Source organism: Oncorhynchus gorbuscha, linkage group LG03, assembly GCF_021184085.1.
Source record: "Oncorhynchus gorbuscha isolate QuinsamMale2020 ecotype Even-year linkage group LG03, OgorEven_v1.0, whole genome shotgun sequence".
NCBI classification, from domain to species: domain Eukaryota; kingdom Metazoa; phylum Chordata; class Actinopteri; order Salmoniformes; family Salmonidae; genus Oncorhynchus; species Oncorhynchus gorbuscha.
The window spans coordinates 29,957,969-29,985,409 of record NC_060175.1 but is presented as its reverse complement, the minus strand read 5'-3'; the positions used below and the strand labels follow the sequence as shown (position 1 = coordinate 29,985,409).

Here is a 27,441-nt window from a genome sequence, read left to right as displayed (position 1 = left end):
GTTTCCAATTTTCCCAGAAGTGGTTAGAGTCTATGGAGTCTTCGATTACATTGAGTTGATTTCTGACAGTGCTGTTTCTTCTTTTTCTATAGTGTATTTCTGTATCTCTGCTTTAGATTCTGTTGTTTCAATGTGTACGTAACTATAGGGTACGTGGTGACATCATAGGAATAGACACGCCCCGAATATAGTGCAACGACATGGTACAAAAGTTGCATGCATTGCATTGAACACAACACACCTCCAAAAATGTCTGCTAATAAAAATAGTTTGCCATAAAATATATATTCAGGACTCAAAACAATTCAATCACAATTATGCATGTTTGATTTTGACATTATTAACATCAATTTATTGAAGATGGATTAGGAGAAAGATAATTACACCAAGAAATGAAGACCCTGAAAGCCTCTTGTGAACTACACGCATGAAACACACATAACAATGATAGACATATCCCCTTTTTTATTTGTATATTGAGTCCTACCATATTACAATCAACTAAACTACAGGATATATGGTAGTTGTGCGTGGTCCGAAGAGGCAATAATATAATCATTGAGAATACACACATTGATGTTTTTATTCAATTGATTGTATTTAACATGGATGTTTGATTGAGGTAGACATGTACAATCAAAATGTTTTTTTAAGTGCACAAAACATTAATTATCTCAGTTAATGTCTTCTGACGTCCATTGAATTTATGACAGTCTTTGAAATTAGAACAAAATAATAAGACACAAATTAAAAGTAATGTTGGAACAAGGTACAATTAGTATGCTTTGCAAATTTAAACATCTGGAAATTGATGCAACATTATGAGAGATTCAGTCCCCTTAAAATAAGCCTTTGCCTTTTTTAATGCTCAGCTGCTTCCATATAGGCAGGCTGGCAAACAGGTTTTTAGACATTCCAAATATGGCACTGAAGTCTGAGTCTGAGAGATGTTTCTGGAAGACAGAGGAGGGAGAGAGAGAAGGAGACCATTTACATGTTTCAAGGCAACATTCAAGTGTAAAGAATACATTTGTCAAGACACTTAAAACAAGTTGTACTACAGCGTAACTCATATTGAGGAGAGAATATACTTTTCACACTTTAAAACTACCAATGAATACATCATCTGAGTGTATCAGTGTGGCAGTACTTTGAACACTAGTCACTTCATTATAGCAGCTCAGTACACCTACCTCCTTTTGGGTGGGTTTGACACCCTTAGGCAGCTCATTGGCTAGTTTGTTGATCAGGTCCTTAGGTGGGTAAGACTGGAAGTTCTTCTTGGTCTCAACACCATTCTGCTCCTGAGAGGCAGAGATTAGATTCAGGAGTTTGTAAAACAAAATTGTCAGACACAACGGCTGCCGAAGCATAATAGATGAGTAATAATTTTTGTTCAGACAAACTAAACGATCAGTTGTATCACAACCAAAGTGGGTTGTAAATCTGTTGTAATGGCCTGAGTGTGTACAGGGCCAATATAATTGAGGTATCCCTTCGTCTGTTGGGTTGAGTTCACAGCAAGGTTAGGTCAATTGATTGATGGATTCATCTCATAATTTTCTCAATCCCCTTCTTTACACCAAGTTGTGGTGAATGCATAGATAAGTAAAATTGTGCTTACATTTGTGATCCTTACGAGGAATGTCACCTCCCCCAACTCTTTCTTCAGCTCTTCGTAAGTTTTCCCTCCCTAACACAACAAATGTGTGTACAGTATTATTGATGGAATCTATATACTTAAACAGTTGTGTACAATTTTTGACGCACACACACAGACACACACATATACACACACAGGCCGAGAGTTCAACTGGAAGAGAAGGAGATCACTTGCACTCACGCTCCATTTGGAGGGGTCCCAGGCGGTGAACCAGCCGGTGAAAGTGGGGGGTTCGTACCCCTGCTTGATGAGGAGGACGGGGGTGTCAGGGTCCCGGGACCCTGGGTGGGTTCGCAGGTACTCCTGACTGGTGACCACAGCTTCCTTCCTCTCCAACTCGTTGGCCTCATTCCCTACCCAGAGGAAAACCTGGATGCAACATGATCAGATATCTGATGACGATTCACAAATGTAATATAAAATATACAAAATAAAGTAAGCTTCATGTGGCAGTGCTTTGATTGCAGACCTATTACCTTTTTGTTAGTATAATGTTTTAGAATTGTGTGATTTACTTTATACCAATTTGGTTAACATTGCAAGTTGTGTTTTAACAATACACACTGTACCTGGTCCCACGTGTCTAGCAGCATGACATCATCCTCGCTGAGGTCATCCTGTGTGAACTGGGTCACCTCGGTAACGATGAAACGGCCAGTCTTATTGGAGCATTCAAAGAGACGCTGCTGATGATCCAGAGCAGCCTGCTGTAGTCTATCAGAGACAAGAAACACACTCACACAAATGTAAATACACCAAACTGTTTACTTGAAATCCAACATATCTAGCACAGTGATTCACATCAATCAATTGTACATGGTTTAGGATTGCAATCACTTCACTAACCTAATACAGCTGCTCCAATTTACATTATATGAGAGAATATTTGGTTGAAATACAGATAATGGCAAGATAACATACTGCCATACTTTATGACCGTTTATTACCTCTTGTCGTTGGCATAAGGGGCCTTCCCTCCAAGTAAATCCCAGAATTCAACAGGCTCCTGACCCTCCGCCACGATCTCTTCAGCAGTTGAGTGCTGTCCAATTACAGAACTGACCTCCTTAGCCATGGCTCTCTCATCCCCACTTGATCCCTGGCCAATCAGAGAGAGACTGTTAGACAGAATGTTGTACCATCTCTGTGTCTGCGTCCCAAATGGCACCCTATTCCCTATACCCCACAAACTCAACTCTGGACCTCGAAGCATGTTCCACTTCATTTTATTAATTGTTCCCCTTCAGTCAGGGACTGATTTAGACCTGTCACACCAGGTGTGTGCAATTAATTATCTGGTAGAACAGAAAACCAGCAGATTCCACACCTGGATATATCTATTTATCCTCCCTACAGTACCTTGCCACACCACAGGTGAATCCCGGACTGGCTCCTCAGCAGAAAGACATCGTTTGAGTTGAGCGAGGCTGCCAGGGCCGGCACCTCGATGGCTTTGGTGTTGGAGGCGTCAGAACCGCGGACCTGGAACAATCTGATGGGGGGCTCTGGGTCAGATGTCCCTTTTCTGGAGGTACCACCCTAAGGAACAGAAGATGAGGAGAGCAGGTCAGGTTTGATTTAAATATGTTGTAATAAATTACTTCATGGTTTGAAATCCTAAATCAACCTATAATCACGGATAAACAAAAGACAATCCAGGGATATCAGAAAATGAAAACCAGTTTCACAATTCTTAAATTGTATCATTGTACCATTAAATCAAAAAATAAAACTGTCTCACCTCAAATATAACCATTTTACCCTTGAACATGGCCATGAAGTGTCTGGGTTCCTTGCCCATGGTGATCCTTACTTGTACAGGCTGGTCACCATACTTTTGATCCAGGGCCACGGCCTGGAAGGCAGATGCCGCTATCTCATCCTGAGAGGCATGACGCCCCTGGAAAAAAATATGAACTGTAATGATGATGTATTTAGGTCTAAAGTAAGGTCATTTTATTTCCATGTTATTCCAAATAAATGGATGAACCTTCATGCGTTCTACAATGGCAGTGAGCTCCTTTACCTGCCACATGTAAAGGAGGTAGTTGAGTTTGTTGTGGACCTCATAAGTGTAGAGGACCAAGTAGCAGTCTCCTCCATAGAAGAAGCCATGCCACTGGGATTCCACTGGGACCAGCTCCAGGTCCTCGATACGCCACACCTGCATGTGTCACAGAGAGTGTATGAAATGTCCACAAGGAACAAACAGTGAGTCAAATGAGAGATATCTTGGAACAAATGACATAAATCAGAGTTAATGTTTTTGTGAGTTTACCTGCAGTTGGCCAGTGCCATCATCCACCATGCGCTCCTGTGCTGCTACATCTGGCATCACATGCATCCGTGTGGCATCAAACTTCTCCTGAGTGACGTTGGCTAACATATATATATGTATACAGTATTAGTCAAAAGTTTGGACACACCTACTCATTCTTTATTTTTATTATTTTCTACATTGTAGAATAATAGTTAATACATCAAAACTATGAAATAACACATATATAACACTTATATAAAACTATGATGTAACACTTATAATAACACAAACAAAAAAGTGTTTAAATACACCTTAGCCAAATACATTTAAACTCAGTTTTACAATTCCTGACATTTCATCATAGTAAAAATACCCTGTCTTAGGTCAGTTAGGATCCCAACTTTATTTTAAGAATGTTAAATGTCCGAAATATACTAGAGAGAATGATTTATTTCAGCTTTTATTTCTTTCATCACATTCCCAGTGGGTCAGAAGTTTACATACACTCAATTAGTATTTGGTAGCATTGCCTTTAAATCATTTTACTTGGGCCAAATGTTTCGGGTAGCCTTCCACAAGCGCCCCGAAATAAGTTGGGTGAATTTTGGCCCATTCCTCCTGACAGAGCTGGTGTAATTGAGTCAGGTTTGTAGGCCTCCTTGTTCGAACACGCTTTTTCAGTTCTACCCACAAATGTTCTATAGGATTGAGGTCAGGGCTTTGTGATGACCACTCCAATACCTTGACTTTGTTGTCTTTAAGCCATTTTTCCACAACTTTGGAAGTATGCTTGGGGTCATTGTCCATTTGGAAGACCAGTTTGTGACCAAGCTTTAACTTCCTGACTGTTGTCTTGAGATGTTGCTTCGATATATCCACAATTTTCCTTTCCTCATGATGCCATCTATTTTGTGAAGTGCACCAGTCCCTCCTGCAGCAAAGCACCCCCACAACATGATGCTGCTACCCCCGCGCTTCACGGTTGGGATGGTGTTCTTCCTCTTGCAAGCCTCCCCCTTTATCCTCCAAACATAGCGATGGTCAATATGGCCGAACAGTTCTATTTTTTTTTCATCAGTCCAGAGGACATTTCTCCAAAAAGTATGATCTTTGTCCACATGTGCAGTTACAAACCGTAGTCTGGCTTTTATATGGCGGTTTTGGAGCAGTGGCTTCTTCCTTGCTGAGCGGTCTTTCAGGTTATTTCGATATAGGACTCATTTTACTGTGGATATAGATACTTTTGTACCTGTTTCCTCCAGCATCTTCACAAGGTCCTTTGCCGTTGTTCTGAGATTGATTTGCAATTATCGCACCAAAGTACGTTAATCTCTAGGAGACAGAACGCGTCTCCTTCCTGAGTTATGACGGCTGCGTGGCCCTATGGTGTTTATACTTGTGTACTATTGTTTGTACAGATGAACGTGGTACCTTCAGGCGTTTGGAAATGCTCCCAAGGATGAACCAGACTTGTGGAGGTTTACAATTTTTTTTTTAGGTTATGGCTGATTTCTTTTGATATTCCCATGATGTCAAGCAAAGAGGCACTGAGTTTGAAGGTAGGCCTTGAAATACATCTACAGGTACACCTCCAATTGACTTAGAAGCTTCTGATGGGCTAATTGACATCATTTAAAGCCATGACATAATTTTCTGGAATTTTCCAAGCTGTTTAAAGGCACAGTCAACTTAGTGTATGTAAACTTCTGACCCACTGGAATTGTGATACAGTGAGTTACAAGTGAAATAATCTGTCTGTAAACAATTGTTGAAAAATTACTTGTGCCATGCACAAAGAAGATGTCCTAACCGACTTGCCAAAACTATAGTTTGTTAACAAGAAATTTGTGGAGTGGTTGAAAAACGAGTTTTAATGACTCCACAAAATAAAGACAAACACAAAGTGAGCAATTAGATACTAAAGATAGTATTTTCCAAGCACTCATGACAAACATACATCCAAAAGGGGGAAAGGTAGTCACTTAAAGACAATAACTTTTATCCCATTTCTAGCTATTGATTTGGATCTGGTACCTAACATAGAAACACATACCCACTCTCCCCACACTGTGTGTTTTGCCCAGGCCTACAGTCTGATCCTTCACACTCCAGCTCTGGAACAGCTGCTTAAAGAGGGCAGACTCTGCCCCGTCATTCACTGTCTCCACATTGGTGGTGGTGGGGTAGTTCTTCAGCTTAATGAACTCCTGTTCACAGAGGAAGGAGACAGATTCAGTGCATTCCCATCAGATACTGCAACTGGTTACTTGGCACACAAAACTCAAGCTGCCACTATAGCTGATTTTTTGTTACAAAAGAGGAAACAAAAAGAAGATACCATACAGTATGTACAGTACCCACCAAAGCTCTGGACATGGCAGCCTGTCTCTCTGCCTTGTTGGCTCGTTTCCCCTTCCACACAAAGATCTTCACCCCTCCCTGGTCTAGGAAATAACAGTCCTGGAGAAAGATTAAGTCACATGAGCAAATGTCTATAACTGGGAGCCCACAACTCTTCATAATGCTAATATCAAATGATGTCCGACTTGTACAATTTTCTGCTCTGCAGACTTACGTCATGATTCAACATGTCCTGAACCAGTGGCCTAGTGGCAACTTCTAGGACTTTCATCTGGCCCTCAGCATCAGACACACTGTTGGGGACAGGACATACTTACTAATGACTAAGCATGCTATCATGTCAACTCCTTGTATCTTATTGTCATGCCAAACATGGCTTGGACTAGGCTAACTATGATTCAGAATGAGTTTTAAACTTTTTGGAGTTAACCTTTTTGGGAATAAATGCCTGACACAATCCAAACAGGCAAAAATACAGGACATCTGGACATGGGCCCTTAGCCACTCACTGGTACAGAGTAAGCTGTGCTTTCTGTTGTTGATCAGCTAATTCATCAGGCGTTCCACCGGGCAGCTTGGAGGTCCGTTGCCCCAGGATGCTAATCAGGATGTCCATCAGTTTAGAGGAATTTGCTTCTGCTTCCCCCTCTATCACCCCTATCTCCGTCCGACCGCCTCGCTCCCTGTCCCGAATGTCTTTAGCCAGCAGCATGCCCTAAGAGTCACAGAATGTAAAGTTAGAGATGGCGTTCCATGAAAAGAGTGGATGTTGCGTCCCTTTGATATTTTCAGTAGAAATTGTTCACCAATATTGCATTTTAAAAGTCTGTTAAATTAAATGAAGTGATCTTTAATATATACCACCTGGAGAATTCGATAAATCAGACTTTTTTATATGAATTATGGCTTACAAAGTGCAAAACTTCTGCATTTGTACATGTTCCTCTATCAACCCTGTGTCACTTTTAGGAAGATTTCAACCCTCTTCAACCCACCAAACATTTTCCCAAGTTTCATCATCATTGTAAAGCCCTAGTTATTAACTTGATTTGCCAAATTAATTTCTAAATATTATTTATTTAATGTGATTAGTGGTTCAATTTAAGGTCAACCCTGTTACAATAACGGCATTTTTATTGAGTTTTGGATCATTTTTTCCAAAAGAAACATTGAACATCTAATAGTCAAATCATAGTGTAAACGCAAGTGAGCTGGTTCTACTCTTTTTGGCAATTTTCTGGTGTTTTGTGATGGGACAACTAAACAGGTCGAGCATAACACCTGTCAACCCTGTTACCCATAAGATAGACAGGCGAGATCAACATTTTTTTTGTGAAGCTTGCATTCAACTGCCGCTCTCTGTTGCCCACAACAAGCTTCCATTCCCCCTGTCACAATGGGATTTTATGTCGGATTTAAGATGAAATCATAAACCCTGTTATGGTCAACCCTGTTACTTTATTTGGCACTTAATAGGCACTTATTATAGTATTTATTTATTTAACCTATCAAGATGGAAAGATTTGTTTTGAATAAAGTTGAACTGTCACGACTTCCGCCGAAGCCGGTCCCTCTCCTTGTCCGGTCCCTCTCTTCCTACACACCTGGTTCCAATCCCATTTATTACATGTTGTGTATTTAACCCTCTGTTTCCCCTCATGTCCTTGTCAGAGATTGTTTGTTGTATGTAGGTGTGTTATTTGTTCTGGTGTGCGACGGGTTTTGCACCCTATTATGTTATTTTTGTATACTTTGGTTTTCGTGGGTTTTGATGTTTATTAGATGCACTATTAGATGCACTATTGTAAAGTGACTGTTCCACTGGATGTCATGTTTGTAAGTCGCTCTGGATAAGAGCGTCTGCTAAATGACTTAAATGTAAATGTAATTAAACAGCTCCGTTTTTACCAAGTTCCTTCTCCTGCGCCTGACTTCCCTGCCACCAGCACCCACCACATTACATGAACATGTGCTCGTTATGACAGAATGTTAAAATGAGATGAAATCAAATATTTTCAAAAGGCACAGAATTGGTGGAATAACCCAGAGGTGTGTGATTGATTTACTGTGATTCTAATCTAAAGTGTTACTTCTAATGTGTTTCTACTAGGGGTCTCTTCAGCCAATCTTTAGGGGATTGAAGTGGATTTCACTTCAACCACTCTTGGTTTATTGAGCTACCAATATGGAATTAGCTTCATCGTGTCACTGATAGGAGGAAGGTGTAATAAGATTACATTGACTTCACTGTTGATGCACTCCTTGAGAATAGCAATTGCACAGATCGTTACCGTACCTTGAGCCTCTCCTGTCTGTTGCTCTCTGGTCCATTCCACTGAATGATGGTTTTACCAGAGTCCAACAGAAAGACATCCCCAAGATTGAAGCTTTTCCAGCTCATCTCTACCTACAGTATAGGCAGAATTGTGCCAGATACATTACAAGTTCATTTTCAAGCATTTTCAGCAGCACTTCCTGTTGTGTTACAAAGAATGAAATCACCCTGTATCTATGTTTCTCACCTCCATGGCGCTGACCCTTTTCTTCCCTTTCACATGCAGCAGTCTCTGGATGTCATAACTGTTGGTCTCTATGTGTTTCATTCCTGATGCCACCCCACCCTTCTTATAGCTGTAGGAGACAGAGAGGTAAGTAGGCTATAAAATACATTTCTCTTGGTTTTATTACAGTGTAATGTCTGTATTGAATGCACAATATACATTGTGTTTTTAGTGAAGTTGAAATAAGAGCTTTTGCTCAATAATCAAATCTGTATGGGTGGGTACACTAATCACCATTGATAACTATGCTGCTTTGCCAAACCTACACCCACAGAAGAATTACCCACAGTGCCTCAGAATAAGATCAGAATGGGAATACTGAACAGAGTATAATGATGAGATTGTTTGATTTCTCCCTGTCTCTGTCTCTGTGTATATATTTATATATATTTTATGTACAGTGCCTTGCAAAAGTATTCATCCCCCTTGGCGTTTTTCATATTTTGTTGCATTACAACCTGTAATTTAAATGGATATTTATTTGGATTTCATGTAATGGACATACACAAAATAGTCCAAATTGGTGAAGTGAAATTTTTAAAAGTACTTTTTCAAAACATTCTACAAAATAAAAAACAGAAAAGTGGTGTGTGCATATGTATTCACCCACTTTGCTGTGAAGCCCCTAAATAAGATCTGGTGAAACCAATTACCTTCAGAAGTCACATAATTAGTTAAATAAAGTCCACCTGTGTGCAATCTAAGTGTCACATGATCTGTTACATGATCTCAGTATATATACACACCTGTTCTGAAAGGCCCCCGAGTTTGCAACACCACAAAGCAAGGGGCACCACCAAGCAAGCGGCCCCATGAAGACCAAGGATCTCTCCAAACAAGTCAGGGACAATGTTGTGGAGTACAGATCAGGGTTGGGTTATAAAAAAATATCAGAAACTTTGAACATCCCACGAGCACCATTAAATCCATTATTAAAAATGGAAAGACTATGGCACCACAACAAACTTGCCAACAGAGGGCCGCCCACCAAAGCTCATGGACCAGGCAAGGAGGGCATTAATCAGAGAGGCAACAAAGAGACCAAAGATAACCCTAAAGGAGCTGCAAAGCTTCACAGTGGAGATTGGAGTATCTGTCCATAGGACCACTTTAAGCCGTACACTCCACAAAGCTGGGCTTTATGGAAGAGTGGCCAGTTAAAGGCCATTGCTTAAAGAAAAAAATAAGCAAACATGTTTGGTGTTCGCCAAAAGGCATGTGGGAGACTCCCCAAACATATGGAAGAAGGTACTCTGGTCGGATGAGACTAAAATTGAGCTTTTTGGCCAAAGGAAAATGCTATGTCTGGCGCAAACCCAACACCTCTCATCACCCCGAGACACCATCCCCAGCATCATGCTGTGGGGATGTTTTTCCATCGGCAGGGACTGGGAAATTGGTCAGAATTGAAGGAATGATGGATGGAGCTAAATACAGGGAAATTCTTGAGGGAAACCTGTTTCAGTCTTCCAGAGATTTGAGACTGGGACGGAGGTTCACCTTCCGGCAAGACAATAACCCTAAGCATACTGCTAAAGCAACACTTGAGTGGTTTAAGGGGAAACATTTAAATGTCTTGGAATGGCCAGGTCAAAGCCCAGACCTCAATCCAATTGAGAATCTGTGGTATGACTAAAAGATTGCTATAAACCAACGGAACCCATACAACTTGAAGGAGCTGGAGCAGTTTGCCTTGAAGAATGGTGTCACGCCCTGACCTTAGTTCCTTTTTGATGTCTCTATTTTGGTTTGGTCAGGGAGTGAGTTGGGGTTGGCATTCTATGTTGTTTTTCTATGTTTTCTGTGTTTGGCCTGGTATGGTTCCCAATCTATCGTTGTCTCTGATTCTCAATCATACTTAGGTAGCTCTTGCCCACGTTGGTTTTGTGGGTAGTTGTTTCCTGTTTTGTGTTGTCATCTTTCAGGACTGTTTCGATTTTCGTTGTTTCACTTGGTTATTTTGTATTTCGTGTTCAGTTATTAAATTAACAAGGACACCTACCATGCTGCGTTTTGGTCCGATCTTTCCTGTTCCTCAGATGAAGAAGATTGTTACAAATGGGCAAATATCCCAGTGGCTAGATGTGCCAAGCTTATAGAGACATACCCCAATAGGTGTGCACCATCAAGTTCTGTTTTTTTTGTCTTATTTGTCATTTGTTTCACAAAAATAAATATTTTGCATTTTCAAAGTGGTAGGCATGTTGTGTAAGTCAAATGATACAAACCCCCCCAAAAATCTATTTTAATTCCAGGTGGCAAGGCAACAAAATAGGGAAAATTCCAAGGGCGGTGAATACTTTCACAAGCCACTGTATATACTTACATGACCCCTTGTTTAAAGTATCCCCGGAAGGCATCCGACTCATGGTTCTGGGCCTCACGGTGCTGGATGGGCCCTGATCCCAGGAACTCATCCAGCTGGATGGTGTAGACTGCGGCCGCACCCTGTTCATCCTGACTGGACTGGGAGCCGATCCAGTAGTGGATGTCATAGGAGAGAGAGCTACCCACTTTCTGGGTCTGAGATAGACAGGGGGAGATAAAGAGTGAGAGATCAATATGCCCCCCTAGACACAACTACAACAAAACAACCAACATAAACGGGTCACAAGTCCTGCAGCTCCGTTTCACGCTGGGTCTGTACATAGTCAATGATAGGCTTTGAGGGAACTACATCTGTAGGTACACCTATAGCTCATCTCTTGGCAGTAATACTGCAGACCACTTTATCACTGACCTTAACCCAGAGTTTCTCAGAGTGTTCACAGTTAGCCCACTGACACCCCTATCAGATCACAGCAAAATCACAATCTACTTGAAGAGAGCAAAACTCAACCATGAGGCATCGAAGCCGAAAAAAACTGCATGCTATTGAGAAATGCTATCGATGGTAGGAGGGTAGTGTAGATACCTACCAAAAAACAATTGGCCAAAAACAAAGCCAATCACCCCTAGAGAACTTCCTGGACAAAATGTTTCTCTGCAAATAGTGAAGGTGTAAACTTAGAAGTAGGAAGCCTGAACAATATATTTTACCTATCAGCTAACATATCACATTTTAATTCAGGCAGAAAACCTAAGAAAACGAACAGCAATGAGAAATGGTTTAATGAAGAGCTATCTATTCAAAATTGAGATGTATGGATAAACCACTTCTCCAACCTCTTCAGCAATATAACAGTTCTAACATTTCAAAAAAACTGTTTTCACTTTGTCATTATGGGGTATTGTATGTAGATTGATGAGAGACAAATCCAATTTAATCAATTCTAGAATAGGGCAAAGAATAAGAGCGTAAATCAGCTATTAAAGACTACCAGAACCCACTGGATTCTCCAATTACATTGGATGAGCTACAGGACAAATACAAACCCTCCAACCTGAAAAGGCCTGTGTTGTTAATGATATACTAAACAAAATTATAAAATATACAGACCACAAATTCAAATGGGCTATTCTTAAACTCTCCAACATTATTCTTAGATCTGGCGTATTCCCCAATATTTGGAACCAAAGTCTGATTACCACAAGCCACAAAAGTGGAGACAAATTTCACCCCAATAATTACTGTGGAATCTGTGTTAACAGCAATCACAGAAATCCTCTGCAGTATCAACAACAGCAGATACCAACATTTCCTCAGTGAAAACAATGTCCTGAGCAAATGTCAAATTGGCTTCTTACAACAACAAAAAAAACATATGACAGACCACGTACACAGTGCATTCGGAAAGTATTCAGACTCCTTGACTTTTCCACATTTTGTTACCTTGCAAATCTACGTACAATACCCCATAATGACAAAGTGAAAACATTTTTTTTATAAATGTTGAGAAAAAAAAAACAGAAATATCTTATGAACATAAATTCAGACCCTTTACTATGAGACTCGAAATTCAGCTTAGGTACATCCTGTTTCCATTGATCATCTATGAGATGTTTCTACAACTTGATTGGAGTCCACCTGTGGTAAATTCAATTGATTGGAAATTATTTGGAAAGGCACACACCTGTCTATATAAGGTTCCACAGTTGACAGTGCATGTCAGAGCAAAAACCAAGCCATGAGGTCGAAGGAATTGAATTTACCACAGGTGGACTACAATCAAGTTGTAGAAACATCTCAATGATGATCAATGGAAACAGGATGCACCTGAGCTCAATTTCGAGTCTCATAGCAAAGGGTCTGAATACTTACGTTATTTACATAACTGTTGTTTTTGTAAATACATTTGGAAACATTTCTAAAAAAAACGATTTTTCATTTTCATTAGGCGGCATGTGAAAGTTGAGCTCCTGGCCTAAACACATTGTGTAACGGGTGTCGTCGTCGGAAGAGGAGGAATCGGACCAAAGCGCAGCGTAGTGACCAAAGCGCAGCGTAGTGAGTGTTCATTACTTTTATTGAACTGAACACATAAACAGAAATAACAAAGTGAATACACGAAACCGAAACAGTCCTGTCAGGTGAAGACCACTAAACAGAAGAGAAAAAAAACTACGTGAAGACCACTAAACAGAAGAGAAAAAAAACTACCCACAAAACATAGGTGGGAAAAAGCTGCCGAAGTATGTTTCCCAATCAGAGACAATGATAGTCTGCTGTCCCTGATTGAGAACCATACCCGGCCAAAACAAAGAAATACAAAACATAGAAAAAATAACATAGAATGCCCACCCAAATCACAACCTGACCAAACCAAAATAGAGACATAAAAAGCTCTCTAAGGTCAGGGCGTGACACATTGCTTGACTTCGGCCAGAGCAGTACAGAGCGCCATACCGGCACTTCAAAGTTTAGGGGAACTGCGTACCACCTCCTCTATAAAACAAAGTAGTCTATCGCTGGGCCCAGATTCACACACAGGCAAAAAATGGTTGATCGAAATGGAATGAAGGCGAGATCTGCATTGAATAGCAATGGAGAGTGGGCATTCATTTCCTGATTTCGTTTTGTTCAAGTTTATTTGCTGCTAGTCTGTGAATCTGTGCTTAACAGTAAACTGTTTGAAAGTGCGCAGATTGAAAATGTGCCAGCCTGAATGCTGTTCCAAGTTGTCAAATTAGGGATTGTAAGGTCATGAAAAGGCATGGAAATTAGCTGAATAATTTTTGTTATGTAATTCATAAAGGCACATTTTAAAATGGGAATGACCCTTCAGTGCCTGTCTGTGTGTGCTGTTTGTGTGTGCTGTTTGTGTGCCAGTGCGAGTGGGCTGTTGCCTGAGGAAGAGCACGACATTTCAGCAGAAGGTATAAAATAATTACAGACAAGACTAACTAGATAGCCAATTCAAAACATAATTTCTACAAGTTATCTTGCTATAGCTAACTAAGCATTGTGTCGTTGTCACATTTCCACCACCACTGTGGAGCCTAAATAAATCTGCAATGTTGGAAAATTGGGATTCCTGTCATGCAGGTGAAAGAGGACCCAAAAGCGACTTGGCGAAAACAGAGTCTTTAATCCAGTAAAGTAAATACAAACAAAAAACACAACTTTCACTCGAAATGACGAGGACAAACTGGAGACTCGATCTTGAACAGCAGGTGAACAGCAGGTTGCCTCGGGAAGGCACTTGAACCAGACAGACTCAGACACCTGCTCACCACGCAGCATCTGAGGAAAACACGACACGACAGGGCGATACACAAACACAGCACGGTGAATTCTAGACAAGGAACCGACAGGACAGGAACGGAACACAAAGGAAGAAATAGGGACTCTAATCAGGGGAAAGGATCGGGAACAGGTGTGGGAAGACTAAATGATTGATTAGGGGAATAGGAACAGCTGGGAGCAGGAACGGAACGATAGAGAGAAGAGAGAGCGAGAGAGTGAGAGAGGGAGGGGGAGAGAGAGGGATAGAAAGAGGGAAAGAACCTAATAAGACCAGCAGAGGGAAACGAATAGAATGGGAAGCACAGGGACAAGACAAGATAATAAATGACAAAACATGACAGTACCCCCACTCACCGAGCGCCTCCTGGCGCACTCGAGGAGGAATCCTGGCGGCAACGGAGGAAATCATCAATGAGTGAACGGTCCAGCACGTCCCGAGACGGAACCCAACTCCTCTCCTCAGGACCGTAACCCTCCCAATCCACTAAGTATTGGTGACCCCGTCCCCGAGAACGCATGTCCATGATCTTATGTACCTTGTAAATAGGTGCGCTCTCGACAAGGACGGGAGGGGGGAGGGAAGACGAACGGGGTGCGAAGAAAGGGCTTAACACAGGAGACATGGAAGACAGGATGGACGCGACGAAGATGTCGCGGAAGAAGCAGTCGCACAGCGACAGGATTGACGACCTGGGAGACACGGAACGGACCAATGAACCGCGGAGTCAACTTACGAGAAGCTGTCGTAAGAGGAAGGTTGCGAGTGGAAAGCCACACTCTCTGGCCGCAACAATACCTTGGACTCTTAATCCTGCGTTTATTGGCGGCTCTCACAGTCTGTGCCCTGTAACGGCAAAGTGCAGACCTCACCCTCCTCCAGGTGCGCTCACAACGTTGGACAAACGCTTGAGCGGAGGGAACGCTGGACTCGGCAAGCTGGGATGAGAACAGAGGAGGCTGGTAACCCAGACTACTCTGAAACGGAGATAACCCGGTAGCAGACGAAGGAAGCGAATTGTGAGCGTATTCTGCCCAGGGGAGCTGTTCTGCCCAAGACGCAGGGTTTCTGAAAGAAAGGCTGCGTAGTATGCGACCAATCGTCTGATTGGCCCTCTCTGCTTGACCGTTAGACTGGGGATGAAACCCGGAAGAGAGACTGACGGACGCACCAATCAAACGACAGAACTCCCTCCAAAACTGTGACGTGAATTGCGGGCCTCTGTCTGAAACGGCGTCTAACGGGAGGCCATGAATTCTGAATACATTCTCGATAATGATTTGTGCCGTCTCCTTAGCGGAAGGAAGTTTAGCGAGGGGAATGAAATGTGCCGCCTTAGAGAACCTATCGACAACCGTAAGAATCACAGTCTTCCCCGCAGACAAAGGCAGACCGGTAATGAAGTCTAGGGCGATGTGAGACCATGGTCGAGAAGGAATGGGGAGCGGTCTGAGACGACCGGCAGGAGGAGAGTTACCCGACTTAGTCTGCGCGCAGTCCGAACAAGCAGCCACGAAACGGCGCGTGTCACGCTCCTGAGTCGGCCACCAAAAGCGCTGGCGAATAGACGCAAGAGTGCCTCGAACACCGGGATGACCAGCTAACTTGGCAGAGTGAGCCCACTGAAGAACAGCCAGACGAGTGGAAACAGGAACGAAAAGGAGGTTACTAGGACAAGCGCGCGGCGACGCAGTGTGCGTGAGTGCTTGCTTAACCTGTCTTTCAATTCCCCAGACTGTTAACCCGACAACACGCCCATAAGGAAGAATCCCCTCGGGATCAGTAGAAGCCACAGAAGAACTAAACAGACGGGATAAGGCATCAGGCTTGGTGTTCTTGCTACCCGGACGGTAAGAAATCACAAACTCGAAACGAGCGAAAAACAACGCCCAACGAGCTTGACGGGCATTAAGTCGTTTGGCAGAACGGATGTACTCAAGGTTCTTATGGTCTGTCCAAACGACAAAAGGAACGGTCGCCCTCCAACCACTGTCGCCATTCGCCTAGGGCTAAGCGGATGGCGAGCAGTTCACGGTTACCCACATCATAGTTGCGCTCAGATGGCGACAGGCGATGAGAAAAATAAGCGCAAGGATGAACCTTATCGTCAGACTGGAAGCGCTGGGATAGAATGGCTCCCACGCCTACCTCTGAAGCGCCAACCTCGACAATGAATTGTCTAGTGACGTCAGGAGTAACGAGGATAGGAGCGGACGTAAAACGTTCTTTTAGAAGATCAAAAGCTCCCTGGGCGGAACCGGACCACTTAAAACACGTCTTGACAGAAGTAAGAGCTGTGAGAGGGGCAGCAACTTGACCGAAATTACGAATGAAACGCCGATAGAAATTAGCGAAACCTAAAAAGCGCTGCAACTCGACACGTGACCTTGGAACGGGCCAATCACTGACAGCTTGGACCTTAGCGGAATCCATCTGAATGCCTTCAGCGGAAATAACGGAACCGAGAAAAGTAACGGAGGAGACATGAAAAGAGCACTTCTCAGACTTTACGTAGAGACAATTCTCTAAAAGGCGCTGTAGAACACGTCGAACGTGCTGAACATGAATCTCGAGTGACGGAGAAAAAATCAGGATATCGTCAAGATAGACAAAAACAAAGATGTTCAGCATGTCTCTCAGAACATCATTAACTAATGCCTGAAAAACAGCTGGCGCATTGGCGAGACCAAACGGCAGAACCCGGTACTCAAAATGCCCTAACGGAGTGTTAAACGCCGTTTTCCACTCGTCCCCCTCTCTGATGCGCACGAGATGGTAAGCGTTACGAAGGTCCAACTTAGTAAAGCACCTGGCTCCCTGCAGAATCTCGAAGGCTGATGACATAAGGGGAAGCGGATAACGATTCTTAACCGTTATGTCATTCAGCCTCGATAATCCACGCAGGGGCGCAGAGTACCGTCCTTCTTCTTAACAAAAAGAACCCCGCCCCGGCCGGAGAGGAAGAAGGCACTATGGTACCGGCGTCAAGAGACACAGACAAATAATCCTCGAGAGCCTTACGTTCGGGAGCCGACAGAGAGTATAGTCTACCCCGAGGAGGAGTGGTCCCCGGAAGGAGATCAATACTACAATCATACGACCGGTGAGGAGGAAGGGAGTTGGCTCGGGACCGACTGAAGACCGTGCGCAGATCATGATATTCCTCCGGCACTCCTGTCAAATCGCCAGGTTCCTCCTGAGAAGTAGGGACAGAAGAAACGGGAGGGATGGCAGACATTAAACACTTCACATGACAAGAAACGTTCCAGGATAGGATAGAATTACTAGACCAATTAATAGAAGGATTATGACATACTAGCCAGGGATGACCCAAAACAACAGGTGTAAACGGTGAACGAAAAATCTAAAAAGAAATAGTCTCACTGTGGTTACCAGATACTGTGAGGGTTAAAGGTAGTGTCTCAAATCTGATACTGGGAAGATGACTACCATCTAAGGCGAACATGGGCGTAGGCTTCTCTAACTCTCTGAAAGGAATGTCATGTTTCCGAACCCATGCTTCGTCCATGAAACAACCCTCAGCCCCAGAGTCTATCAAGGCACTACATGTAGCACCCGAACCGGTCCAGCGTAGATGGACCGACAAAGTAGTACAGGATCTTGATGGAGAGACTTGAGTAGTTGCGCTCACCTGTAGCCCTCCGCTTACAGATGAGCTCTGGCTTTTACTGGACATGAATTAACAAAATGTCCAGCAACTCCGCAATAGAGGCACAGGCGGTTGGTGATCCTCCGTTCCCTCTCCTTAGTCGAGATGCGAATCCCTCCCAGCTGCATGGGCTCAGACTCTGAGCCAGAGGAGGGAGATGGTTGCGATGCGGAGCAGGGAAACACCGTTGATGCGAGCTCTCTTCCACGAGCCCGGTGACGAAGATCTACCCGTCGTTCTATGCGGATGGCGAGAGCAATCAAAGAGTCCACATCTGAAGGAACCTCCCGGGAGAGAATCTCATCCTTAACCACTGCGTGGAGTCCCTCCAGAAAACGAGCGAGCAGCGCCGGCTCGTTCCACTCACTAGAGGCAGCAAGAGTGCGAAACTCAATAGAATAATCCGTTATGGACCGTTCACCTTGGCATAAGGAAGCCAGGGCCCTAGAAGCCTCCCTACCAAAAACTGAACGGTCAAAAACCCGAATCATCTCCTCTTTAAAGTTCTGGAACTTGTTAGAGCAATCAGCCCTTGCCTCCCAGATAGCTGTGCCCCATTCTCGAGCCCGGCCAGTAAGGAGTGAAATGACGTAAGCAACCCGAGCTCTCTCTCTAGAGTATGTGTTGGGTTGGAGAGAGAACACAATCTCACACTGCGTGAGAAAGGAGCGGCACTCAGTGGGCTGCCCGGAGTAGCAAGGTGGGTTATTAACCCTAGGTTCTGGAGGCTCGGCAGGCCAGGAAGTAACAGGTGGCACGAGACGTAGACTCTGGAACTGTCCAGAGAGGTCGGAAACCTGAGCGGCCAGGTTCTCCACGGCATGGCGAGCAGCAGACAATTCCTGCTCGTGTCTGCCGAGCATGGCTCCTTGGATCTCGACGGCAGTGTAACGAGCGTCTGAAGTCGCTGGGTCCATTCCTTAGTCGGTTCCTTCTGTCATGCAGGTGAAAGAGGACCCAAAAGCGACTTGGCGAAAACAGAGTCTTTAATCCAGTAAAGTAAATACAAACAAAAAACACAACTTTCACTCGAAATGACGAGGACAAACTGGAGACTCGATCTTGAACAGCAGGTGAACAGCAGGTTGCCTCGGGAAGGCACTTGAACCAGACAGACTCAGACACCTGCTCACCACGCAGCATCTGAGGAAAACACGACACGACAGGGCGATACACAAACACAGCACGGTGAATTCTAGACAAGGAACCGACAGGACAGGAACGGAACACAAAGGAAGAAATAGGGACTCTAATCAGGGGAAAGGATCGGGAACAGGTGTGGGAAGACTAAATGATTGATTAGGGGAATAGGAACAGCTGGGAGCAGGAACGGAACGATAGAGAGAAGAGAGAGCGAGAGAGTGAGAGAGGGAGGGGGAGAGAGAGGGATAGAAAGAGGGAAAGAACCTAATAAGACCAGCAGAGGGAAACGAATAGAATGGGAAGCACAGGGACAAGACAAGATAATAAATGACAAAACATGACAATTCCCCTCTACTAGACAGTAGCCATAATTTATGGCTAATGTTGAAACATATTCGAAGAATAGTCTAACAAATAACATGCTGTGCATAGATCTCCCCCAAAACATGAATATTATAGCCTTATATATAAATATGTCTAGTTAGATACCTGGCTTTGAAGTAGCTTACTTTATCCATTTGATCCCTGATTCATTGAATGAGGTAATCATTTTATAAAGACAAAAGCATTTTGTTGTAATGTTGCAATATTTTATATCAAGGGTGGTAACCATCCTCCAGGATAGCTACTGAGTGTGCAGGCTTTTGTTCAAGCCCTGGTCTAACCACATAGTAGTCAAAACAGGAGCTGCTCAACAGTGTAGACTTGGGTGTTTCAGGGCTGGATCAATAGCCAAGCCTCCTCACCCAGGAGCTCTCCAGATTGAGGGTTGACCACATGTTGATAACATGTGACAACTGGAGTTCTACTTAGTTGAAGGTTAAGTGCCTTGATCAAGGGCACAATGGCAGGAGATGGTAAGTCTACATGGGATCAGTCACAGCAGCCTTCCAGTGTCAATAATGCTTACTTTTCATGTACGCTATAATAATAGTCATGAAATCATAGAGAAGTAATGGAAAATTTGTATAAACCATTAACAGTGAATAATCAGGTCTCTGTAGCATAATGTAATTTGTGAATTTCGGTGAACATAGTCTAATGAACCAACTTGGAAAAAGACAGCTCCTGCACTTCTTTCATCCCAAGTCAAGCATTACTTAAACATCAACACCACAGGTAACTTCCACAAGGCTGTGAACAATCTAAGAGACAAGGCAAGAAGGGCTTTCTATGCCATCAAAAGGAACATAAAATTCGACATCCCAATTAGAGTCTGGATAAAAATACTTGAATCAGTTCTAGAACCCATTGTCCTCTGGTTGTGAGGTCTAGGAGTCCACTCACCAACCAAGAATTCACTAAATTTGAAAAAACACCCATTTTAGACGCTGCATGCAGAATTCTGCAAAAATATATTTAGTGTACAACACAAAACTCTGAATAATGCATGCAGAGCAGAATTAGGACTATATCCGGTAGTTATCCAAATCCAGAATAGAGGTGTTATATTGTACAACCACCTAAAACAAACCGATGCCCAAACATTCCACCACAAAGCCCTCACATACAGAGAGATGAACCTAGAGAAGAGTCCCCTCAGCCAGCAGGTTCTGGGGCTCTGTTCACAAACACAAACAGACCCCACGGAACTCCAGGACAGCAACACAATCAGACCCAACCAAATTATGAAAAAGCAAAAAGAGAACTATTTGACAAACTGGAAATTAATTAACCAAAAAACAGCAAATTGGAATGCTATCTGGCCCTAAACAGAGGGTAGACAGTGGCAGAACACGTGACCTCTGTGACTGACCCAAAATTAAAGAACATCCTTGACTATGTACAGGCTCAGTGAGCATAGCGAGAGTCCGCCATAGCTCCATAGCTCTCGAGAGAAGACAGGCTATGTGCACACTGGCCGCAAAATGTGGTGGAAACTGAGCTGAACTTCCTGCCAAATGCATGACCCCATTAGAGATACATATTTCTCACAGATCACACAGACCCACAAAGAATTTGAAATCAAATAATACAATAATAAACTCCCATATTTGTTTGGCAAAATACCACAATGTGCAATCGCAGCAGCAAGATGTGTTGTCCGTTGCCATGAGAAAAGGGCAACCAGTGGAGCAGAAACAACACTGTAAATACCACCAACACTTATCTGTTTATTTATCTTCCCTACTATTCCTACTACAACTATTTGCACATTGCTAAAACACTGTACATAGTTGATAATATTACACTTAAAATGTCTTTATCATTTTGAAACCTTTGTGAGTGCAATGTTTACTGTTAATTTCTAATAATTGTTTGTTGATGTTTTGTGTCTTCTCACTTTTGTTTATTGTTTACTTCCCTTGCTTTGTCAATGTAAACATGTTTCCCATGTAAATAAAGCCCCATTGAATTGAGAGAGCGAGAGAAATAGATCCAGTTCCTTTAGAAAGTATTTACACCACTTGACTTTTTCCACATTTTGTTGTGTTACAACCTGAAACTAAAATGGATTAAATTGAGATTTTGTGTCACTGGCCTACACACAATACCCCATAATGTTAAAGTTTAATTATGTTTTTACTAAAATGTATTCAACCCCTTTGTTATTGCAAGTCACATAATAAGTTGCATGGACTTACTCTATGTGCAATAATGGTGTTTAACATGATTTGTACCCCACACATACAATTATCTGTAAGGTCCCTCAGTCGAGCAGTGAATTTCAAACACAGATTCAACCACAAAGACCAGGGAGGTTTTCCAATGTCTCGCAAAGAAGGGCACCTATTGGTAGATGGATAAAAATACAAAAAAACAGACATTGAATATCCCTTTGAGCATGGCGAAGTTATTAATGACACTTTGGATGGTGTATCAATTTATCTAGTCACTAAAAATATACAGGTGTCCTTCCTAACTTAGTTGCCAGAGAGGAAGGAAACCACTCAGGGATTTCACCACTAGCCAATTGTGACAGTTACAGAGTTTAATGACTGTGATAGGAGAAAACTGAGGATGGATCAACAACATTGTAGTTATTCCACAACACTAACCTAAATGACAGAGTGAAAAGGAGTAGGCCTGTACAGAATAAAAAAATATTCCAAAACATGCATCCTGTTTGCAATAAGGCACGAAAGGCCCCCAAAAATTTGGCAAAGAAATTCACTTTATATCCTGAATACAAAGTGTTATGTTTGGGGCAAATCCAACATATGACTACTAGTACCACTCTTCATATTTTCAAGCATGGTGCTGGCTGCATCATGTTATGGGTATGCTTGTCATCTGCAAGGACTAGGAAGTTTTTTTTAGGATAAAAATAAAGAGAATTTAACTAAGCACAGGCAAAATCCTAGACTAACCCAGAAGGACTCACAGATTCTAACATGTATTGACTCAGGGAGTTTTATGTAGATCATTGACAAAAAAAATGACCATTAAATCCATTTGAATCACACCTTGTAACACAACAACATGTGGAAAAAGTCATGGGGTGTGAATACTTTCTGAAGGCACTGTAGATAGATTAACAGAGCGACAGATAGGGAGAGGGTGGAGATAGAAATAGATTTTTAAAAAGCATGGAGGGAGATTGAAAGAAGAGGACGTAGAGTCGGACAGACAAACAAACAAACCGACAGAGATAGAAAGAGGAAACATCACAAAGAGCATTTTGTGACTCACAGGCCTTCAAACCAGGACCAATGCTATATAGCCGTTAGCAAGCAAATACTGTCACCACTATGATAATCATGCAAAACAGACTACAAAGCAAACACACTGATTCCCTCCAGGGCATTAATTAACATGCAGTGCCTAGTGAAAGTTTACACACCCTATGTACAGTCTTCACATTTTGCTGCCTTAAAATTCAATCTAAATATTGATTAAATGTGTGTGCCGGGGGGTGGGGGTTCCCTACAGATCAACAGAACATTTTCAAAGTTTAAAGGAAGTTATAGAAAATGTAAAAAATAAACAAATATATCTGTATTGCGTATGTTTTCACAACCCAGAGTTAAGAAATCCCATAGGGCGGCGCACAATTGGCCCAGCGTTGTCTGGGTCTGGACTGGGTAGGCCGTCATTGTAAATAAGAATGCGTTCTTAACTGACTTGCCTCGTCAATATGTGGTTAAATAATACAAAATACAAAAAATCTTGGTGGAAGCACCTTTGGCAGCCATTATTACAGCTGTGAATCATTTAGAAAATGATTCTACCAACATATAGGACAACATATCCATTGTTTTTGTCAAAATTGCTCAATCACATTACATTTGATTGTGAATCATTGATGGACTGCAATATTCAAACCTTGTTTCAGATTTTTCAAGCAGATTTAAGTCAGGACTGAGACTGGGCCATTCAGGAACACTCAACACCACTTTGAAAGCCATTCTGGTGTGTCTTTGGCATTAACATTGGTGTAATTGTCTTGCTATAAAATAAAACTCTATCCCAGGGTATTCAGAAGGCTGAGGCTGGTTTTCCTCTAACTTTTTACCTGGGCTTTGTTCTTTTCATATTTAATTTGATCCTGACAAACTCCTCAGTTCCTGCCGATGACAAGCATACATATAACATGATGCTGCCACTACAATACTTGAAAATAGAGAGGGTTTCCCTCTGTAATGTATTGGATTTGACCCAAACCTGTAGTTTTTTATTTAATGTATTCACTGTGTTGTCTTGCAGTATTGCTTAACATCCTTGTTGCAAACAGAATGGATGATTTGGAGTGGATGTTTTACTTTATCACACAGGCTAGTATGGAGTGAATGCAATGTTGTGGATCCCTTTGTATTTTCAAGAATTGTGGTGACAGCATCATGTCATGGGTATGCTTGTCACTGGCAGGGACTGGGGAGTTTGCCAGGGTCAAAATAAATATGAACGGAGCAAATCCCGGGTAAAAAGTTGAGAGAAAAATCTACCGTAGTCTTCTGAAAACCTAACCTTGGGATAGGGTTTTATATTTCCGCAGGACAATTACACAAATGTTTATGTGAAGACATCAGAATATCATACCAAGAGGAGTTGAGTGTTCTTGAATGGTCCAGTCTCAGTCCCGATTTAAATCTATTTAAAAAATCAGAGACAAGGATTAAATATTGCTTTCCATCAATGATTCCCAAGCAAATTTACTGAGCTTGACCAGTTTTGACAAAAATGATGGATATATGTTGCGCTAAGAGTTGTGCAAAGTTGGTAGAATCGTATTGAAAACTATTCACAGCTGTAATGGCTGCCAAAGGTGCTTTCACCAAGTATTAACTCTAGCGTGTGAAGACATGCGCAATCAAGAAATCTTGGGTTTTTTTGTGTTCATTTGGAAATTATTCTATAGCTTTCTTTCACTTTGAAAATGTGGAGTAGGCCTCCCGAATGGCGCAGCGGTCTAAGGCACCGGGCTGTGTTGCAGCCAGCCGTGACCGGGAGACCCATGAGGCAGGGCACAATTGGCCCAGCATTGTCCAGATTAGGGGAGGGTTTGGCCGGCCGGGATGTATTTGTCCCATCTCGCTTTAGCGACTCCTGTGGTGGGCCGGGCACTTGCACGCTGACACGGTTGCCAGTTGTACAGTGTTTTCTCCGACATGTTGTTGCGGCTGGCTTCCGGCTTAAGCGAGCAGTGTGTCAAAAAGCAGGGTGGCTTGGCAGGGTCGTGTTTCGGAGGATGCGTGGCTCTCGACCTTCGCCTCTCCCGAGTTGGGAGTTGAAGTGATGAGACGAGACTGGAACTACCAATTCGATATCACAAAAAAGGGGTAAAAAGTACCACAAAAAAATGTGGAGAAGTTGTGTATATCTGTAGAGGGGAAAAAACTATTGAATCCCTTTTAGATTACATTTGAAGACAGACAAATGTGAAGAGGGGTGTGTAGACTTTCACTAGGCACTGCAAATCATAACTCCCTCATTCAACAAATTAATGTGCTGACATGACATCCCTGATGAGTATCATGGCTCCGAGACTCACAGAGAGTAGGATGTAGCAGTCGCCCTCGTAGAAGTTTCCATGTGATTTTTCAGGGACCTGCACCAGCTCCATTTTCTGTGATGACAAAGAAATGCAGACGTCTGTCTTTTTCACAACTGACTTTGTGAAATCCACACCCTGATCATTTTCAAAGAATACACTGACTGACAGCTGCCTTACCTCGATTCGCCAGATTATAATCCCAGGATTGTGGGATACTGCTCTGAATGTGTACTCCATGTTTCTCAGATACAGGCAATCTCAATCTATGAGGGAAAGATCCTTGGACGAAGAAGGAGTATTTCTGTAACCACTGAACCAAATTGCATTATCTGACACAGGAGGTTATTGAGATGGATATTAAAAATGACTTCAATATCAATTTCAGGATATATGGAGTTTTACTGCAGAACGAATGTATTTGCATCAAAAAATGGGTGTTGTCGGAAGAAGAGGGAGAAGCATTCAAAAGCACTGCGTTGCCATTGATATCCATTACTATACATTAGATTCAGTCAATGTCACAAAGTCCACAACATACTGTACCTTACTGTTCTGATGGTCAAAGCTGTGTACGCCTATATTGATCCAGCCATAAAACATCCTGATTATCTTCTCTCAATACACACCATGAAACTCAGAAATCACAGAGGGCAGATATGATCAAGTCAAACAGTACCTGGAGTTGCTGTTGCAGAGGTAGAAGACAAGGGTGTCCAGCTAGAAAGTTACTTGCTTGATTGTAGGAGTAAGTGTCTCTGTGTGTGTCTGGATGTTTCTTCTGTTGACTCAAGGTTGGACACAGCAGTACATCCCCAGGAGAGCACCAGAGGATTTAGGATTGTCACTGGAGCATCAAAGCATCCTTCTTCTCCTCTTCCTCCTCCTGGCCCTTGGACCCTGGGAGATTTGCCTGAGTTTGCATGTTCCAGGACCTCTCCTATCGCTCCATCCAATCGCTGATTCGAGAAAAGGAAAGATACACAAATCAGCAGGGAAATGAGAGAGCAGACACGACTCATATTCAAAAGACCACGGGCTTCAAGGACACATTAGTGATAGTGGAGATGGGAGGGAAGGGGGGGGAGAGGAGGTGGAGAAAGAAAGGGAGGGAGGGGGAGTAATAAATAACCCTCCCTTTGCCAGGGAAATGCATCTGGCTGTATGAGGAAGGAAGCCACAGAGCTATAGATGTTTTGATAAATGATGCACTGCACAATGGACTATTGATGCTGTAATGCAGCTGCTGCCTATAATGACTAGGCATTAGAAGGTCCTTCCCAGTAGAAGGTATACTGTAGAGAGGTCCTAAGAGTCATACCTAGTAGAGGCCTATACTGTAGAGAGGTCCTAAGAGTCATACCTAGTAGAGGCCTATACTGTAGGAGAGGTCCTAAGAGTCATACCTAGTAGAGGCCTATACTGTAGCAGAGGTCCTAAGAGTCATACCTAGTAGAGGCCTATACTGTAGGAGAGGTCCTAAGAGTCATACCTAGTAGAGGCCTATACTGTAGAGAGGTCCTAAGAGTCATACCTAGTAGAGGCCTATACTGTAGGAGAGGTCCTAAGAGTCATACCTAGTAGAGGCCTATACTGTAGGAGAGGTCCTAAGAGTCATACCTAGTAGAGGCCTATACTGTAGGAGAGGTCCTAAGAGTCATACCTAGTAGAGGCCTATACTGTAGGAGAGGTCCTAAGAACCATCTCCTGTAGAGAACTATACTGTAGGAGAGGTCCTTAGAGCCATCTCCAGTAAAGGCCTATCTGTAGGAGAGGTCCTGAGAGCCATCTCCAGTACTGGCCTATACTGTAGGAGAGGTCCTGAGAGCCATCCCCAGTACTGGCCTATACTGTAGGAGAGGTCCTGAGAGCCATCCCCAGTACTGGCCAATACTGTGGAGAGGTCCTGAGAGCCATCTCCAGTAGAGGCCAATACTGTGGAGAGGTCCTGCGTGCCATCTCCAGTAGAGGCCTATACTGTAGGAGAGGTCCTAAGAGCCATCTCCAGTAGAGGCCTATACTGTAGGAGAGGTCCTGAGAGCCATCCCCAGTACTGGCCTATACTGTAGGAGAGGTCCTGAGAGCCATCCCCAGTACTGGCCTATACTGTAGGAGAGGTCCTGAGAGCCATCTCCTGTAGAGGCCTATACTGTAGGAGAGGTCCTGAGAGCCATCTCCTGTAGAGGCCTATACTGTAGGAGAGGTCCTGAGAGCCATCCCCAGTACT

The 27,441-nt window shown here is 43.0% G+C and overlaps 1 protein-coding gene across 3 annotated transcripts; it reads right to left on the bottom strand.

The window, feature by feature from the left end:
- Positions 1-320: 320 nt before the first annotated feature.
- Positions 321-26,068, bottom strand: LOC124031185 (advillin-like). 3 transcript variants are annotated; one of them, XM_046342124.1, is made up of 20 exons: positions 25,894-26,068; positions 25,395-25,527; positions 25,215-25,289; positions 11,172-11,368; positions 8,807-8,915; positions 8,581-8,691; positions 6,794-6,999; positions 6,499-6,577; positions 6,285-6,383; positions 5,977-6,130; positions 3,942-4,042; positions 3,690-3,827; positions 3,405-3,563; positions 3,023-3,202; positions 2,611-2,762; positions 2,233-2,377; positions 1,844-2,032; positions 1,625-1,693; positions 1,194-1,304; positions 321-953 (listed from the first exon to the last, which is right to left on the bottom strand). In XM_046342124.1, the coding sequence occupies exons 2-20, from the start codon at positions 25,452-25,454 to the stop codon at positions 840-842; spliced, it is 2,448 nt and encodes an 815-aa protein (XP_046198080.1). In that variant the 5' UTR covers positions 25,455-25,527; positions 25,894-26,068; the 3' UTR covers positions 321-839. The 3 variants fall into 3 exon arrangements, with proteins under 3 accessions (XP_046198080.1, XP_046198081.1, XP_046198082.1); XM_046342125.1 differs by having other exon boundaries at positions 25,395-25,496; XM_046342126.1 differs by having other exon boundaries at positions 25,395-25,480.
- Positions 26,069-27,441: the final 1,373 nt, after the last annotated feature.